Raw genomic sequence first — 19,202 nt, 5'->3', positions numbered from 1 at the left:
GGAGGATGAATAATTAAATTGTTAGATATTCATGTAGAGGAACTCTATGCATCAATTAAAAAAAGAACAAACAAGACATACACAAAGTGACACCAGTGAATTGCAAAGATATTATTGAGTGAAAAAAGCCAGAGGTAATATATACTATGCATGTAGATATTAACAAGTGTAAAATTTCTTTGAGTTCTAAGCTTCCGTTTTGTACACTTTATTATATGTGTTGTACCTCAGTTACAGAGAGAGAGAAGAGAAAGCCAAGAAGCATTTTGAATATGGAGATAAATGTCAGTGTCAGCACCTGAGAATAAAAAGTGGTTCCTCTGGGGAGGCAAAAATAGACTATGTGGAAGAGTGAGAAGAAAAAGAGAGTGCTATATGATTTTGTAACTAAATGAGAGTATTATTTTGATTAAAAAATAGGTAATTTTATTTTTAAAAAGGATGAAAAAGTGAGAATCTCAGATGAGATGAGGTTGAGAAATAATCATTGGCTTTATCACCACCAAAGCCACTGGTTTAAGTGAGAGCTTCTCACGGAGTAATGCTCACAGAAGTCAGGTTCAAGGAGGGGACAGTAAGTCTAGACAGTCAACTAATTTGATTATTAAGGAGAAGAGAAATGTAGTATTGGGCTGGTGGAGATATAACCTTCGAGAGTATATTAAAATGGGAAAGATTCTCTTACAGATGTGTGGCCAGATTATTATAAGAGAATGCCAAAATATTTATTTTAGGGAAGAAGGTTCCTGTGGCATCTTTTCAAGGGGCCCAAGACTGGAAACAAAGACTCCATACCACCACTATCCCTTTCGAATCTACACAGGCGAAGCTCTGGGCTGTTTAAAAGAGCAGCCTGATCCATGGACACGCGGGGGGAGGGGACTGTCTAGGATCCTGGACAGAATGCCCAGTAATCTCTGCTGTCTGGCTGCGTCACAAGAGTTCGTTCTCCATAGGACCACTTGGGAAGAGGCCCTGGGTGCTCGGGAGGCACGAAAACAGCAGAGACGCCCTTATTCTAGAGCCGCAGGCTCAGGGCTTGGGTACGGTCTGCAGGTGCCTGGGGAGCACTGTGTCTGCACAGCGCAGAGGTAAGTGGCTGAGTCTTCGGGTTTGGGGACTTCGATGTGCAGAGAACTTCCCTTCTTTAACAAGGTGGCTCTCAGTCTTTCTTTCTGCTTTTCATCCCCAGCTGAGTAAAGAAGGAAGAGGAGTTCAGGGCCCTTCCCGGGGTCTTGTCTATACCACTGTAGCCCTCTGAAACCGCTGACGATGTGGCTGCAGTTGAGACTGAGACTGCCCCCCTCCTGGGTTCTCAGGGTCTGAGGACTCTGCTCCACTCGGTCTTCTCCACGCAGCCCTGTTCAGGAGAACAAAGTCAGAAACAACACAAAGCTTTCAGTTCAGCAGTGCTTAAAATCCCAACACAAAGCCTGGATGAGCAGTGTCTAGACTCCTCTCTCTCTCCTCCCCGTCTTTGGAAAAATGTGCCCATAAGTTCTCACCTCTTAACCGGCAACTTACATCCAAGCTGAAGCCACAAGACCATGAATGCACATTCCAGCATGTTCTCCATCCTGCCACCTCACTCTTGATGCAATTTTAATGATTCCAAATCTTCTCCCTTGAGGGGCTGCTCCCGTGTCTTAGTTCTTCTCTAATGCGCAAGAGAGCCTTTCTGCTGGGCTCAGCCAGTCACGAGCAAATCCTCAAGTAGCTTCATGCTTTTGACTTTTAAGACACTGGGAAAATGAAAGGAATGGAATTACAAACACAAACATCTCACTGGACAACTATGCCACCTACAAAGACAAATATTGAGGGAAGAACATCTTTTATGTTGGTGGGCACAGTACACAGGAGGTCTAAAGCAGTAATCAGAAAAGCCTTCTCTGCCTGCGATTTTAATCATGTCTTTGTTCCTTGGATGTACTTTAAAGCTAAAGTGCTACCAAGGGTTATGGGAGTTGAGCCCAAGCATCAGTGTAATGGGGCTTCTTAGGTGGCACTACTGGTAAAGAACCCATCTGCCAGTGCAAGAGATGTAAGAGATGTGGGTTCAATCCCTGGGTGGGGAAGGTGTGCTGGAGGAGGACATGGCCGTCCACTCCAGTACTCTTGCCTGGAGAATCCCATGGACAGAGGAGCTTGGCAGGCTACAGTCCATGGGGTCGCACAGAGTCGGATGCGAATGAAGGGGCTTAGTAGCAGCGGTATTGGTGTAATGGACTGTGTTTCCCTCTACGGTACACAAGAGTCTCAGCAGGGGAGACCTTAAAAAGACCAGAGTGCTGAGAGAAGCAGAGGGATAGAATAGATGTGCATCTGTCTGGAAACCTCTTTGACAGAGAATTGGGAATATAAGTTAAGAAATCCATTTCTTCAAATAATTTTATGCCTGGCTTCAGGGACCAAGCATAACTAAAACTCAGGGTCAAGAACGTGATAGATCTTGGGAGGACAGAACAGGCGATCATGGCAGAGGGAAAGAAGAGCTCTCCAATGTAGACACCAGACAGGTCAGAAAGTCACAGGGCAGAGTGGGTAGCAGAAGATAAGTATAGCAAAACTAGCCTTGCTTAATTTGCTCGCTTCTATGACACCCCATTGGATTTTGTCATTGAACGTGTGTCTATGCTGTGGAGTTGACCACCATTTATAGGAGCTCTCTTAAGACTTGTCTGAACAGCACACTCTGCCCCAACCCCATTAGCTTCAATGCGGAAAAAGAGCATCAGCTCTCAGCTGCACTGTTTTGATGTCACTTTATCCTTCACCCACTCAGTGACAAGAAAGAATAAGCAGCACAGAAGTTCTTACACTAACAGTGTTTGGAGTTTGTTGTTGTTGGACTTTTTATTTGAAAATTTGGTAATTTCTCAGTGATTTAAAAGTCCTTGTACTAACATATCAATTTTAGCATCCTTTAATATAATTCATTTTACCCAGACTTAGCAAGCTCTCTTACAATGATAGTTAGAAGGCAGCTTTTCTTTGTTTCTGAATGTGTATCTCAGAAAGAAGATGGGAAAGATAACTGCAAGATAAATGCAGGAGCTCTTTGTAGAACAGACACTAAATGAATCCGGGAGCTGGATGAGTGATGGGTAATGAAGCTCAAGAGATGATTTATAGTTGCGAACTTTATGAAAATTGCATGTCATTTAAAAAATATTTTTAATTTTAAATCACTGTAGAGTCATGAAAGTTTCCAAAAATGTACAAGGAGGCTCTGTGTACTCTTTACCTGGTCTCCTCCCTGGTATTTAAATCAGGAAATTAACATTAGTAAAATCCACAGGTTTCAGTTTTTAGATTTCCTCAGTTTTGCATGCAGATACATGTGTGTGTGTGTGTGTGTGTAGCTCTATTCGGTTTTACACATGTACAGATTCATGTATTTATGTATATCACATGTATAGGTTCATCACCACAATCAAGATGCACACTGCTTCATCATAACAAGGTTTCCCTAGGCCATGCACACCTTTGTAGCCACACTGACCCCCTTCCCTAATCATTAACCTGACAATCACTCATCTGTTCTTCATCCATACAATTTTGTTGTTTAGTAATGTCATAGAGGGGCTTCCCTGGTGGCTCAATGGTAAAAGAATCTACCTGCAGGAAATGCAGGTTTAGTCCTTGGGTCAGGAAGAGCCTCTGGAGAAGGAAATGGCAACCCACTTCAGTGTTCTTGTCTGGGAAATCTCATGGAGAGAGGAGCCTGGTGGGAGTCCATGGGATTACAGACTCAGGCCTGACTTATCGACTAAACAACAACAATGACCTAGAAATGGAATTATATAGAAGTAGCCAATGAGATTTTTTTCACTTAGCATAAGTAGTAAAATCATGAGATCTATCCAAGTTACTGTATGTATCCAACTTGTTGGTCTTTTTCATTTCTGAAGAGTATTCCATGGCGTAGATGTTTCACAGTTTGCTTAACCAGTAACCCACTGAGGGACACAGTTATTTCCATATTTCGGCTGCTGTGAATAAATTGTTATGAATATTCAGGTACAAGTTTTTATGTGAATAAAATATTTTATTTATTTAGAATAAGTGTCCAGATGTGTGATTGCATGTTTAGTTTTATGAGAAACTGCCAAGCTATTTTCCAGAATGCCCGTATCATTTTAGATCTTCATCAGCAATTTGTGAGTGACTGAGTTTTTCCCACATGTTTGCCAGAATTTATTGTTATCACTATTTTTTATTTTAGCCCCACTGAGATTTGTGTAGTGATATTTCATTGTGGCTTTAATTTGCATTTCTCTGATGGCTAATATTGTTGAACATCTTTTCAGGTGCTAATCTGCAATCTGTTTATCCCCTCTTTGGTGAAACACCTGTTCGAATCCGAGGCTCGTTTTCTTCCCTCATAGCTCAGTTGGTAAAGAATCCACCTGCAATGCAGGAGACCTAGGTTCGATCCCTGGATTGGGAAGATCCACTGGAGAAGGGAAAGGCTACCCATTTCAGTATTCTGGCCTGGAGAATTCCATGGACTGTATAGTCCAAGGGGTCGCAAAGAGTCGGACATGACTGAGCACCTTTCACTTTCACCTCCAGTTCTGTAACTTACCATTTCATATTTTAGCAGGGTCTTTTACAGAGGAAAGGTTTTTAATTTTGATTCAGTTTGGTGTGTGCATGTGTGTGTGAGTGTATCATGCTTTCAGTGTCAAATCTAAGATTTACTTAGCTGCAAGCCTAAAGTTTTTCTCTTATGTTTTTTTAGAGTTGCATAGTTTTATATTTTACATTTAAGTCCATGATCCATTTTGAGCTAACTTTTATAATGTATATATATTTTTAATATATTTAAGGGGCTGTGTCATCATCTTTGTTTCAGGCTTTACCTATTTGCTGTTATCAAGTAACTAGTTCAAAGCAACATGACCAAAGTGTGGATTGAAGACTTCTCATAGGGGAGTGAAAAAAAATTCGTTCTTTGAGCCTGTGGCTTTCCCTTTTTACACTTAGTGTGATTTCTCTACCTAAAGAGTAAAGTTAAAACTGTAGTAAAAAGCCAAGTCCTTCTCAATTCATCGCCTCTGAAATCCTCTATCATGTATTAGAGGGCAATGTTTTCTAGTAAAGATTCAGAAAATGGTTACATCTGTCTTATGAGTGAAGATAACTGATATTTCTAACATTCACATTTCTTTAAAGTTCTCTGACAAAAATGCCTATCAATCTTTAAGTCATCAAACTGAGCTAAACGTCAGAATCTCCTTCCTTGTCTATTACTTCTTTCCTATAACTGAGCATGTGTTTCTTGAAGAAGAGAATATTCTTTACAAATTGTCCCAAGAATGAAAATTCCCTCTTTCTGTTATTACTTTTTGCTAAAATTACAGGCTTCCATTGACCTTTTGTCACAGTCAGCATTCCAAGGTCAAACAGCTCATTTCTCCAAGGATGTAGTAATTCTTCTTTCTACTGTCCCCGGGGCAGAGTCTTTTAGATACCAATTTTTTAAATACAAATATTATAATTGAGGATAACACTTTCAAAAAATTTTCTTAAGGGTTGTGAATCCAGGAGCTTAAAATTGTTCTTGATCAAAATAAGTCAGCCCTTGAAAACAGAAACTAGAAAAACTGACAAGGCACTTTTCTTGTTAGTCTAGGACTCCCAATGATAGGAGTATTTATCCCTAAACTAGGTCTTTAGATTTGAAAGCAAAAATATACAAAGAAGCAGCACAAGTCATGGCAATGGTAAAGATAAATAGAAACAGATAGTTTGACACCATCAGTTGTACTCATGGGCAATATCTAGTGTATGGAGCCTACCTGTTATACAAAGGTCATTTCCTTTGAACCCTAGAAATTAGGATGGAAAGGAAAAGTATTGGGGCTCAAAGAGAACTAAGGTAACTGTGACTTTCTTTCAGTCTGGACCACTGCTCCCTCCTTGCCCACTACCATCCTTAGCTTAACAGGATTCATATCTTTAGCCACAGCAAGTAAATATTTGAGGCTAAAATTCGAAGATTAAAAAGTCTAGAAATGAAAGCAAGAAAGAGATAATACAGGGGTACGTTAACATTGGCTGAAATCTAGAAGAATCACTGATAAGAGGGACTTCCAAGTTTACAAGAGAACAAGTCGATATACATTACTATAGACTCACTCAGGTGATTAAGATGGCTCTGTCTATGCCAACAGGAGGGAGACCATTTAATTTAATTGCAAGCCTAAAAATAGTACCATATGAACAAAATCTGTTCAAACAGAAAGGGAACTTATGACACATATAAACAGAAGTATTCTTATGGTGATGAGAAATGAACTACAAGAAAAAATAGATCCACAATTACCTAACAGCATCCAAAGGGTAGAAGCTCTATATCTGTTGATTTTATGAATTAATTCTTCTTCAGTCAACCAATATTTAATATGTAACCACTATGTTCTATGTAGTGTGTAATGTACAATGCATTCACATTTCCTGACCCTACAGAGCTCACAGTTATAGTCATAACAGTCATTACATTGCCAACAAAGGTCCATATCGTCAAAGCTATGATTTTTCCAGTAGTCATGTGTGGATGTAAGAGTTGGACCATAAAGAAGGCTGAGTGCTGAAGGATTGATGCTTTTGAAGTGTGGTGTTGGAGAAGACTCTTGAGAGTACCTTGGACTACAAGGAGATCAAATCAGTCAATCCTGAAGGAAATCAGTCCTGAATATTCATTGGAAGGATTGATGCTGAAGCTGAAGCTCCAATCCTTTGGCCACCTGATGTGAAGAACTGACTCATTAGAAAAGACACTGATGCTGGGAAAGATTGAAGGAAGAGAAGGGGATGACAGAGGATGATAGTTGGATGGCATCACTGACTCAGTGGACATGAGTTTGAGCAAGCTCTGAGAGATAGCAAAGGACAGGGAAGCCTGGTGTTCTGCAGTCCATTGGGGTCACAAAGAGTCAGACATGACTGAGCTACTGAAAAATACAATACATAATTATAGATATAGCTGTAGATACATAAAAGCATATTAATTGCAACATCCCTTTTGTCTTGGACTTTGAAGACAGCCTGCAGTACATGAGAACTCATGGAGAGAGACCACAATACATGGTTGAAGACACTTGCAAAACTTACATAAAGCCCACTTTTTAACTTTCCTTAGCCTATTCTGCACAATAATGATACATGAGGAAACTGAAAAATCACTAAAGAGTTAGAATAAATAGGGACTTCACAGGTGGTGCAGTGGCTAAGATGCTGAACTCTCAATGCTAGGGACCTGGGTTTGACCCCAGACAGAGAATTAGATCCCATGTGCTGCAACTAAGAGCTGGCACAGCCAAATAAATTTTAAAAATATTAAAAACATAAGGGAAAAAAGTGAAGCTGTGGTGGTGTGTGTTTTTTTCAATCTTCCCCAAGTTAGAGGAGATTCAAAGGACTGACTCAGAGAGTTTGGAATATTCCCCTGGAGTCTGGAGGATTTTGAGGCTCACACTAGGTTGCAATGACAACTTCTCTCACTTTACTGTGGTAAAGAATCTGACTGCCAATGCAGGTGATGCAAGTTCAATCCCTGGGTCAGGAAGATGCCCTGGAGAAGGAAATGGCAACCCACTCCAGCATTCTTGCCTGGGAAATCCCATGGACAGAGGAACCTGCAAAAAAATGGGATTGCAAAGAGTCAATTCTAGGATACATTTTTCTTCTTTCACGTTTGATTTATTCCTTGAAACTGCTTACATCTATTTTCTTCATTAAAAGTTGATCTCTGGATGGCTTTACTTCCTTCTTTCCAATATGTTTTACAAAATTCAACTCTTTTAACTAATTACCTGATGACATGGCTATGTAAGTCTGTTGTCTCTCTCATCTCTCTCTCTCCTTCACACACTTGCGTGTCATGCACACACACACTTATACTTTCTTTTCTGGAAAATTGCTCTTTATTGGGATCATTGTTATTTGTACAATAGGGATAGAACATCCTTACACAAGGAAGAGTAGTGTCTTCCTTTTTGGAATTCCAGATGAAAGCAAACCCACTAGGTTAATTCCCACCTAATGTCACCAAGAAAGACTTAACTCTTTTAGATGTTATATGACAGCTACTCTGCACAGATGTGGTGCAAAATCATCCAAAATTGAAGCCATCTGGAGTTAATTGGGACTAAAGTATAAAGCAAAGCCTTTGTATAAAAGAGTTTTGTGAAACAAGGAAAATATGACTGTTTAGTAATTGCAGAGTGAAAATGCTCTATACTCCAGGGTCACAGAAATGAGCAGGGAGCCACATCAGAAAGATTTAATGGTAAACTCCTATTAAACTCCTGGGAGTCATCAAGAAAATCACCAAATACCTTCGTGTTTATTCCATTATTGTTTACTACAGTCAGTAAAACAATCTAAAAAGCTAGTAAAATGGAATTAGCCCAAAAGTATGATAAAATCGCACATTGGAATATCACCATTCGGATGTGTGATATTGACCTGTAAATATTGTTGTGAAATAATTATTTCACAATATACTGTCAGGTAAAAACTCAGAATAGAAATATTCTATAAGGTATGAATCTCTAAGAGAGTTTTTTTGACTAGTAAAATTGGTGAGTTATTTTGTTTTCAGCATTCCTTCTTTGCATAGTCTATTTTCTACCTTAAACATACATAACTTTGTAATCACATATAGAGAATGTGACCAGGTGATGAGGTTAGTTCTGAGCTAACTGTAGGGTTTTGTTTCCCCTTGGGGTGAAGGTTTGTGGTAACAGTTACTCTACGCACATCATTCCGAGTCATTCACGGCACAGGTGAGGCAGGGCACAGGGAGGGTCCAAGAAGTGTCCTTTCAGAGATATTTCATATCCACAATGATGGCCAGACTTAGCAATGCATGAATATTTGTGCAATGAACCTACAACTCTAACAACTCAGATGCAGATTTAGTCAAATACTATTGAATTTTTTAAAGCCAAATTTCATGCTTCAATAAAATCACCATTTAAAAGTTCTTTTTTTTTTTTTTAATTTGGCAAATGATGCAAGATAAAGAATTGAAGATAAAGGTATTTTTAATGAATGACACTTTGAGATATGCTCTCTGAGCCAAAGAGATAGCATTTTCTTTACAGTGAGGTTTTCGCGTCTAACACCCCTACCTGTCCTTTTCCTTACTGAGAATCTCACAAAGGTATTCATAGCTGGGGGACTCCACATGTTGACATCTGAGGTTTCTGTGGGGCTCCCTCAGGCACCAGCATCACTGTGGTCTCTCAGAGCACAGAAATACACCGCTGAGTCTTCAAGCTGTAAGTCTGTGATGGTGAGGCTGATGGAACTCGTTGCTTTCTTGAAGTTCAAAAAATACTGACCTTTTGTTGTATTCAGCTCATTGAAAGACTCCTGATGAATAAGGAAAATCATTTTCCCTCTGGGTGGTTGCTTGTACCAGAATAAATAATAAGTATAACTATTAGCTTCATATGCACAGTTCAAGGTTACATCCTCCTTCTCCAGCATAGGAATTTCTGACTGGTTTTGAGTTACTTTCTGGGCCATGATGGATCCTAGAGAGAAGAAAAAAAAAATATATATATATATATATATATATATATAATATGGAGAGAGAGAGACAGAAAGGAAGAGGCTGATTCTCCTGGTGGAACTCAGAGGGCTTCAAGGAACAAACAGAGGATTCAGAGTTCTAATCCCTCTGCCAGTTAACCAACTCTCCTAAACCCCAACAGACAATAATCACCTGCTCTACCTCTACACATGGGAGCTGAGCAGAGCTGAGTCTGCTGGCGGTCATCCTTACCAGCCTTACCAAGGCAGACAGAGGCTATGAGAGCTCTGAGCAGGCCAGGGAGCCCCATGTGGGAAGTTCTTCCTCTGAGTAGATGCCTGAGCCGTGCCTGAGGGCACACGCACCGTGACTGAACTGTGAGACGCTTCTGCATCAGAACAGGAGATGTAACTGGCTGATATCAGTTTGCCTGGGTCATGTCATGGCTTGTTGATGTGGCTGGTGATTGTAAGCTGCCTATTTAGACTTGGTCATATCTGACTCTTTGTGACTCCATGGACTGTAGCCCACCAGGCTCCTCTGTCCGTGGGATTCTCCAGGCAAGAATATTGGAGCAGGTTGCCATGCTGTAATTAAATTAACAACAATTACATCAGGGCTGCATGCATATTCAGTCAATGCATCTAGGATAGGCATACGTTTTGTGACAAAAACAATTTATTATGATTATAGTGACCTCTGAGAACAAATAGGCATCCATTTTTGTATAGCTCTTTTTGGGGGGAGGGATCTGCAGCCCAAATCTACAGTGAAATAAGCTCGCAAGTTTTTCTTTCATACGGGAAGATAGAACTGTTTACTCTCAATCGTCATAACTTTTCTTCCTACACTCCAAGGCATGGGTTTCTATGGAAATTTGCAATGGATAAAGTTCCTTGTCTGTTTAATGCAATCACAGCAAGCTTCCTGATGGACAAAATTTGTCCAGCTGTATGTGTCTAACAGTAATCAATAATGTGTGCTAAAATAATCTTGCTTTTAAATGTCCACCCTATAGCCAAAATGAGTACAAGCTCACCAGACTAAGCATCGTTCTTTCCTTACATCAGAAATGCAGCCCTAGAGGCAGCGTGCCGCGGCTACTGAGCCGGTGCGTCGCCGCTACTGAAGCCGCTGCAGCGGGAGCCCGCGCTCCTCATCAAGAGGAGCCGCCGCGGTGAGAAGCCCGTGCACCGCAATGACGAGCAACCTCCACCCGCTGCAACTGGAGAGAGCCCAAGGTCAGTAACAAAGACCCAGCCGGACCAAAAATAAAACAAACAAATAAGTAATAAAAGAAACATGGCCACTCAAAAGTCACAGACGCTTTTTCATCCCACGGCTGCAGCATCTCCAGTTCAAAGGCTTTCACTGCAAACAGCACCTCAATAGCGTTACATCTCAGCCACATGCAGACTGCTGTGTGATTTGCCTGGTACCTCTGTGTTGGTTTATGATTATGCTTCAGGTGATGCGCTTTTAATCATCTCTTTCTTTTCTCTAAGTGAATTCTTAATTCTGTGGCATCTAATATCCATCTTACATTATGAGAAAAATAGATTTTATTTTAAGGTCAGCCTAGAGAAGAGAGGAATCTTTCTGGCTGAACAGGGGTGCTGCTGGGGACTGAGCTTTGGTCTTCTTTAAGACTGACATCCACCCTATTATCCCTGTAGAGCAATTCCCAACCTCCTGAGTTTCTAGGATTAGACCTGAGCTTGATTGGTTTCCCTGAAAAACTCTAAATGTAAACTAAACTCTGGTCAAGGAGAGAATATACGTCTTCCTGACGTCAGCCTCCTGCTCGCCTTGGGTTTGTGCTCAGCTCCCCCTGCAGCCCTCCATCACTGTGTCCCTCAGAGCACAGTAGTACACAGCCGAGTCTGATGCTTGCACTGCCCGTTTCTGCAGGTGGAAGGAGCTGTCCCTCTTATCAAGAGTGGCCTGAAAACCTTCATGCTCGGGCCTCTGGTTTGTCATTGAGCCCTTCAAGAGGAGTTGAGGAGCTTTGTTGAGACGCTGGATGTACCAAAAAAGATAGGGATCTGAATACGTGGTCTGGTAAGTGCAGTTCAGGGTCATGAGAGCCCCCTCTGAGACAGTCACTGGGCCTTCTCTCTGGTTCACTGAGTCACCATTGGTCCCTCCTACAAGAGAATCACTTTGTTATAGTAGAAATGTACAGGAGGAGAGTTTTCAGCCAGAGAAGAAAAATAAAACTTACCTGTTATCATAGGAAAATGAGAAATCATTTTAGGATAAAATGCTACTTACCAAGTATTAAGAAGATGACCAGAACTGAGTGAGGGGCAGAAAACATTCTGGCGACAGTCCTTGTTCCCTAGAAACATCAAATCTAACAAAGGTAGTCTTCAGCTGGATGTTACAGAAGCTCCTCACTCAGAAAATGGGAATGCCTTTCTGCACAGCAGCAGTCATCTGTCTTGTGACTACAGAGGAGGCAAGTCAAACCAGCCCCTGAATACAAAAAGGAATCGCATATGAAGGAAGCCCCGCCCTCTGGTGGTGATGTTAAAAATCACACCACAGTCATATCTGACCTCAGTTCAGTTCAGTAGCTCAGTCATGTCCAACTCTTTGTGACCCCATGGACAGCAGCAGGCCAGGCTTCCCTGTCCAACACCAGCTCTCGGAGCTTGCTCAAACCCATGTCCATTGAGTCAGTGATGCCATCCAATCATTTCATCTTCTGTCGTCCCCTTCTCCTCCTGCCTTCAATCTTTCCCAGCATCAGGGTCTTTTCAAATGAGTCGGCTCTTCCCATCAGGTGGCCAAAGTATTGGAGCTTCAACTTCAACATCAGTCCTTCCAGTGAATATTCAGAACTGATTTCTTTTAGGACTGACTGGTTTGATCTCCTTGCAGTCCAAGGGGCTCTCAAGAGCCAAGGGGTTCTCTTTTGAATACCTTAGTTCAAAAGCATCAATTCTTCAGTGCTCAGCTTTCTTTTTTGGTCCAACTCTCACATCCATACATGACTACAGGAAAAACCATAGGGTTGACTATATGGACCTTTGTCAGCAAAGTAATGTCTCTGCTTTTTAATATGCTGTCTATGTTGGTCATAGCTTTTCTTCCAAGGAGCAAGTGTCTTTTAATTTCATGTCAGCAGTCACCATTGCCAGTGATTTTGGAGCCCTAGAAAATAAAGTCTGTCACTGTTTCCATTGTTTCCCCATCTATTTGCCATGACGTGATGGGCCTGGATGCCGTGATCTTAGTTTTTGAATGCTTAGTTTAAAGCCAGCTTTTTCACTCTCCTCATCCTGACCTACTCCTGACCTAGTCCTCCTGATGAGACTTTGTGGGGTACACACAGGAGAATGGGACAGGACTCTAAGAGGAGAGCCCTAAACACAAACATGCTTTGGGAAACGTTCCATTATTACATCCATTATTTTCTGTGTGGTATGATATCACTAGCTTTGCAAAGAATGCCAGTTAACAATTTTTAGGAGGAATAGTCAGAGGGTTCTTCTTTACATATGTCTCCATAATTCCCATGGGTCAGCAAAGGACCCCTCAGCATGGAAAGTGCTCCCTCCTCTCCCCAAGACCTTCACCTGAATTAGCTCTATTCATCTCCAAGACACAGCCAACATGCTGCTGGAATGTTGGAATGTTACATAATGTTGGAAACATTATCTAAGCCAGGTCTCAAACAATGTGTGGCTGAATGATCAGGTGAATGAACGATCCCTGTGCCCTGTGCTGGGCTCAGTCACTCAGTCATGTCTGACTCTTTGTGGCCCTAGAGACTACAGCCTGCCAGGCTCCTCTGTCCATGGGATTTTCCAGGCACGAATACTAGAGTGGCTTGCCATGCCCTCCTCCAGGGGATCTTCCCAACACAGGGATTGAGCCAGAGTCTCCTGCATCTCCTGCATTGCAGGTGGATTCTTTACACATCTGAGCCACCTGATCATTTAAGGCAGATCTCATCTAACGTGTGGTTGAATGAGCAGGTTATTACCCCTGTCCATCATAAAATGTGATATTTGTAAAATTAAAAAATAAATTGCTGTTACTTCTTTTTACTGATAAAGGTAGAGTCGACCTTCCAACTAGAAAACTGGACAAAATGTATGAGACAAGTTGTGGATCTTGGACATCAGGTAGCACAGAGGTAAGGAAAACAGATGAGATGAGCCAGGACATCGCCCAGCCTTCTTCATGGAGGCAGCTTCTAGACACCAGTGCATGAGGGATTTAACAAAAATGGCCCAACTGTCTCACTCTGAGATGGAATGATATTTTGGGGATCCTGAGGAACCTAGAAATTTGTGGACCAGTGTACCAGAGAGGAAGGACGTGGGCAAAAGAGAGAGAGGGAGAGAGATGAGGGCAAAGAGGTGGGGGGAGGATCACTGTGAACCTTGGACTGAGTACTGATCTGTAACTAAACAAAGAAGACTCAATGAGTCTTGTAAACCTCCCTGAAGGGGCCTCCTTTGGGGCCTGAACCCTACTTGGAGGACAGCCACCTACACCTTTAGCCTCATGAGGGACGGGTGACCTTACTTAAGAAACCTGGTTCTTGGAACATCTTTTAACCTCTTGTCACATTCTTGCTTTAATTCAACTAAGTATTTTTTTTAGAATGTCAAGTTTAGATGCTTAATATATTAGCCAGGCACTCTTCATGACAGAGGCGTGTGTGTGCTATTTATCTGTCTTCTGTTTATTTATGAGGGATTCAGGAATCTCAATGGAAAGAACTGTTTGCTCAGTGTCTGTCAGCCTGTTTGTCTAGTTCCCTGTGAAATTATTTGTGCTAGTGAAGTGAACCCAGCAAAAGATTTAATGGGGTCATTTCATAGCTTGTTCTTTCCTCTAGGATAGGGTTTATCTTATGCAAAGTCCGACTATATCATGGTAAGAAGTCAAAACATTGTTCTTTGCTGACATAAACCATGTTAAGGCATGGAAACACTGTGGCTGCAGACAGCTGTGAGGTCGCCTTACACAGGCTCTCAGGGCAGTGCTGTCAATCCAGTAACAATGGTTGTGACTAAGTCAGTTGAACTTAAGAACTGCTGCTGCTGCTAAGTCGGTTCAGTTGTGTCCGACTCTATGTGACCCCATGGATGGCAGCCCACGAGGCTCCTCCATCCATGGGGTTTTCCAGGCAAGAGCACTGGAGTGGGGAGCCAGTGCTTTCTCCAGAACTCAAGAGCAGTCTTCTTCAAATCTCTACAGAGATTTTCTCCCCAGTTAAAATGAATTTTGTTAGTTCTTAGCAAAACTGGGATCACTTTTAATGCACAGCTGTTTGCTGAACTGTTCTTTTTGTTTGTGTTTTGTCTGGGCCAGGTCTTAGTTTAGGCTTGTGGGATCCAGTTCCCTGACCAGGGATCGAACCTGGGCCTCCAGCAATGTGAGTGCAGAGTCCTACTCACCGAACCAACCCTCCCCCTAAAATGAGAATCTTGAGTTGAAGTTATCATGCTGGCAGGACTCTCTGGCTCAGCAGATCACCTAGATTGTCTTAAACTCTTGTGCATTTTCAGGAATCCCTAGCTTCCAGCATTCATTCTGGAAATTTACAGGGTTGACTGCAATGTGGAAACCAAAATGAGACACATTTCCTATCTCAAATTGCTTTCAGTTGATTGAGAAGCCCATAAGCAAAAAAAAAAAAAAAAAAAATTCTATGCCTTGTCTGTACTCTCACTAGCCTGGACCCCAATACATGAAATGAGGGATCAGACTGGAAGTAGAGAGCTGATGCAGTTATCACCAGGGAAATAAAACCTGGTAGAATACTTTTTTCCCCACCGTTAAGATTTATTTTTGTTCTTTCATCTCCCTCTCCATTTCTAGGCCTCTTTATTAAGATGTTGAGCCCCCAGGGCACAGGCGGCCAGCCCCCAGTGAGCAGGACTCTAGGATGTCAGGGAGGAAGGCAGTGCTCACTTTCAGGTGGGTGTCCAGACCCACCCTAAGTGACGATGGTGACTACATCTGCCAAGACCATAAAACTACTATAACTATTAAACTCTGCATTTGAGTAGTTGTGTCTGTAAATTGGGTTTCCCCAGTAGCTCAGCAGTAAAGGATCTGCCTGCCAATTGAGGAGATGAGAGTTCAATCCCTGGGTCAGGAAGATCCCCTGGAGGAGAAAATAGCAACCCACTCCAGTGTTCTTGCCTGGAAAATTCCACGGACAGGGGAGCCTGGCAGCTACAGTCCACAGGATGGCAAAGAGTCGGATGCCACTTAGCAACTGAGCACCAGACACAATACACACAGGCCTGTAAATTATGAAATGACAAGGATTCAGTGTCCTGGCCACACCTCACAGGCTGCCCAGCAGTAAAACATCCATCTCTGCCCACCTGCTGTGCCCACCACTGTCCTTCCAGAAAGTCTGCTCCCGGAAGTTGCAGACAGGAGATCAGCCTGAGAAGATGAGGGGACTCTGTGCAATGGGCACGACTGTAGCAGGGACACAGAGCGGGGACCAGAGTGGCTCTGCATTCCACTCATGAGCAGAGGAGTGTGGAGATGCTCCTGCTCGCTGAGTGGGTGGTAATTTCTCCTAGTCTCCTGAGCAGGTGAAAAGCCCACTCCACTGTCAAAATAGCCTATTGTAAGAGAACATAAAGACGTCCCCCACGTGTCTGAAATATGGCTGGCTGATGAATTAATTTCCCTGCTTTTGCTGTTGTTCAGTCCCTAGGCCATGTCTGACTCTTTACGACCCCAGGAACTGCAGCACGTCAGGCTTCCCTGTCCTTCACGAGCTTCCAGAATTTGCTCAAACTCCTGTCCATTGAGTCAGTGATGCCATCCAACCATCTTATCCTCTGTCACCTCCTTCTCCTCTTGCCCTCAAACTTTCCCAGCATCAGGGTCTTCTCCAGTGAATCGGTTCTTCACATAAGGTGGCCAAAATATTGGAACTTATAGCTTCAGCATCAGTTCAGGAAGGAACGTTCAGGGTTGATATTCTTTAGGATAGACTGCGTTGACCACCTTGCAGTCCAGGAGACTCTCAAGAATCTTCTCCAAAACTACAGTTCAAAAGCATCAGTTCTTCAGTGCTCAGCCTTCTCTATGGTCCAACTTTCACATTCATACATGATTACTGGGTAAACCATAGCTCTGACTATAGGGACCTTTGTCGGCAAAGTAATATCTCTGCTTTTTAATACACTGTCTAGGTTCGTCATATCTTTTCTTCCAAGGATCGAGAGTCTTTTAATTTTATGAATGCAGTCACCATCTGCAGTGACTTTGGAAACCAAGAAAATAAAATCTGTCATTGTTTCCACTTTTTCCCCATGTATTCGCCATAAAGTGATGGGACCAGATGTCATAATCTCAGTTTTTTCAATGTTGAGTTTTATTCCAGTTTTTTCACTCTCCTCTTTTACCCTCATCAAGAGGCTCTTTAGCTTCTCTTCTTCTGCCATTAGACTGGTATCATCTGCTTAAATGAGGTTGTTGATATTTCTCCTGGCAATCTTGATTCCAGCTTGTGAATCATCCAGCCCAGCATTTGGCATGCTGTACTCTGCATATAAGTTAAATAAGCAGGGTGACAATATATAGCCTTGACGTATTCCTTTTCCAAAGTTGAACAAGTCCATTGTTGCATGTGAGGGCCTAACTGTTGCTTCTTGTCCTGCATACAGGTTTCTTGGGTATTCCCATCTCTTTAAGAATTTTCCACAGTTTGTCGTGATCCACACAGTCAAAGGATTTAGCATAGTCAATGAAGCAGAAGTAGACTTTTTTTTAATTCCCTGCTTTTTTTCTGAGATCCGGTGGCTGTTGGTAATTTGATCTCTGGTTCCTCTGCCTTTTCTAAACTCAGCTTGTACATCTGAAGTTCTTGGTTCACATTCTGCTGAAGCATAGCTTGAAGGATTTTGAGCATAAGCTTGCTAGCATGTGAAATGAGTGCAATTGTATGGTAAGTTGACCTTTCTTTGGCATTCATTTCCCTGAGATGAGGTTATTAGCAAAGAGAATATCCTGTACCCAGTTTGAACACAAACAATACACACAACACCTGCAATATTTACAGAGTGGGCTGCTCTGATCTACAGTTCCATCAACAGAAGGATTATCTTTTCAGGAAGTTCTCCTCCTGAAACTTACTTAGGTAGCAGCATTTCTGGAGCAACCAGCAGGGATGGAAAAGTCAAGAAAAGAGTGAATAAAGCTCCAGTCACTAAAGATGGAGTGTCTGCAGGTGAAACTCAGCAGGATACACAATCTTGGCCTGAATTTTAAAAACCAGAGACTAGCTTCCAGGTCGCACAGTCATCCATTAACAAGGTGCCTTGGAATTTTCATTAACACATTGTAAAATATTTCAGCATATTTCTGAATTGTCATTGAAGAGTTAATGTCACTTTAAGGGATTCTATGCCATCTGGGGGCATGTGGATGGGCTGAAAACAGGCATTTCTGGAGAAAAGCTCTTAGTTTCCTTTTTGAACTGTCCTGCCCCCAGATTCCTCTCTGTAGGGCAACCCAAGAATTCCTAGGTCCAATTGGCTCTGAGGAGCAGACCTGGAAGAGCTTTGACAAGACCTCTAGCATAGCACACTGGAGAGAGACACAACACCCCCTTCCAGGGCTGCCCACAGCCGGAGCCCCATCTGCATCTGGGTTTGAGCTCAGCTCCCCCTGCAGCCCTCCATCACTGTGTCCCTCAGAGCACAGTAGTACACAGCCGAATCTGATGCTTGCACTGCCTGTTTCTGCAGGTGGAAGGAGCTGTCCCCCTTAACAAGAGTGGCCTGAAAACCTCCATGCTCTACCTTCTTGTCTGCTGTGAAGCCCTTCAGGAGGAGTTGAGGAGCTTTGTTGAGATGCTGGACATACCAGAAAAGATAGGGAGCTGAACCAGCAGTCTGGTAAGTGCAGTTCAGGGTCATGAGAGCCCCCTCTGAGACAGTCACTGGGCCTTCTGTCTGGTTCACTGAGTCACCATTGGTCCCTCCTACAAGAGAATCACTTCGTTATAGTAGAAATGTACAGGAGGAGAGTTTTCAGTCAGAGAAGAAAAATAAAACTTACCTACAGTTATAGGAAAGTGAAAAATCATTAAGCTTTAGAATAAAATGCTACTTACTGAATATTAAGATGATTAGAAGAACTGAATGAGTGACTGAATGCATGCTCGCAAAAGAAAACGGTCCTTGTTCCCTGGAATACACCAGTCTAACGAATCTAGTCTCCATCTGGATGTTACAGAAGCTCCTCACTCAGAAACTGAGAGCCCCTTTCTGCACAGCAGCAGTCATCTGTCTTGTGGCTGCAAAGTAGGCAAGTGAAACCGGCTCCTGAACACAAGGAGGAACCGCATCTGAAGGAAGCCCCGCCCTCTGGTGGTGATCGTCAGAATTGCACCACAGTCGAGTCTGACCTATTCTTCCTGATAACAGCTTGTGGGATTACATACAGGAGAATGGGACAGGACCCTAAGAAGAGAGTCCTAAACATAAGCGTGCTTAGGGAAATATTCTATTATTACTTCCACAATTTTTTTCATGGCACAGCTATCTCTAGTTTCACAAGAAAGCCCAGTTACAGTTTCTAGATGGAATAGTCAGAGGATTCTTCCTCTCGTATGTCTCGGATTCCCATGGGTCAGAGAAGGATCCCTCTG

At 42.5% G+C, this 19,202-nt stretch overlaps 2 gene segments (V, D, J or C); both read right to left on the bottom strand.

The window, feature by feature from the left end:
* Positions 1 to 879: 879 nt before the first annotated feature.
* On the bottom strand, positions 880 to 18,429 carry LOC122704632. The segment is given in 3 exon segments: positions 880 to 1,360; positions 1,525 to 1,742; positions 18,416 to 18,429. Coding segments are annotated over 2 exon segments (399 nt in total).
* On the bottom strand, positions 11,317 to 12,181 carry LOC122705829. The segment is given in 2 exon segments: positions 11,317 to 11,700; positions 11,828 to 12,181. Coding segments are annotated over 2 exon segments (430 nt in total).
* Positions 18,430 to 19,202: the final 773 nt, after the last annotated feature.

The sequence above is a fragment of the Cervus elaphus genome, chromosome 12 (assembly GCF_910594005.1).
Source record: "Cervus elaphus chromosome 12, mCerEla1.1, whole genome shotgun sequence".
Classification (NCBI taxonomy): Eukaryota; Metazoa; Chordata; class Mammalia; order Artiodactyla; family Cervidae; genus Cervus; species Cervus elaphus.
The sequence above is the reverse complement of the archived record's forward strand: the minus strand, read 5'-3'. Positions and strand labels throughout refer to the sequence as shown.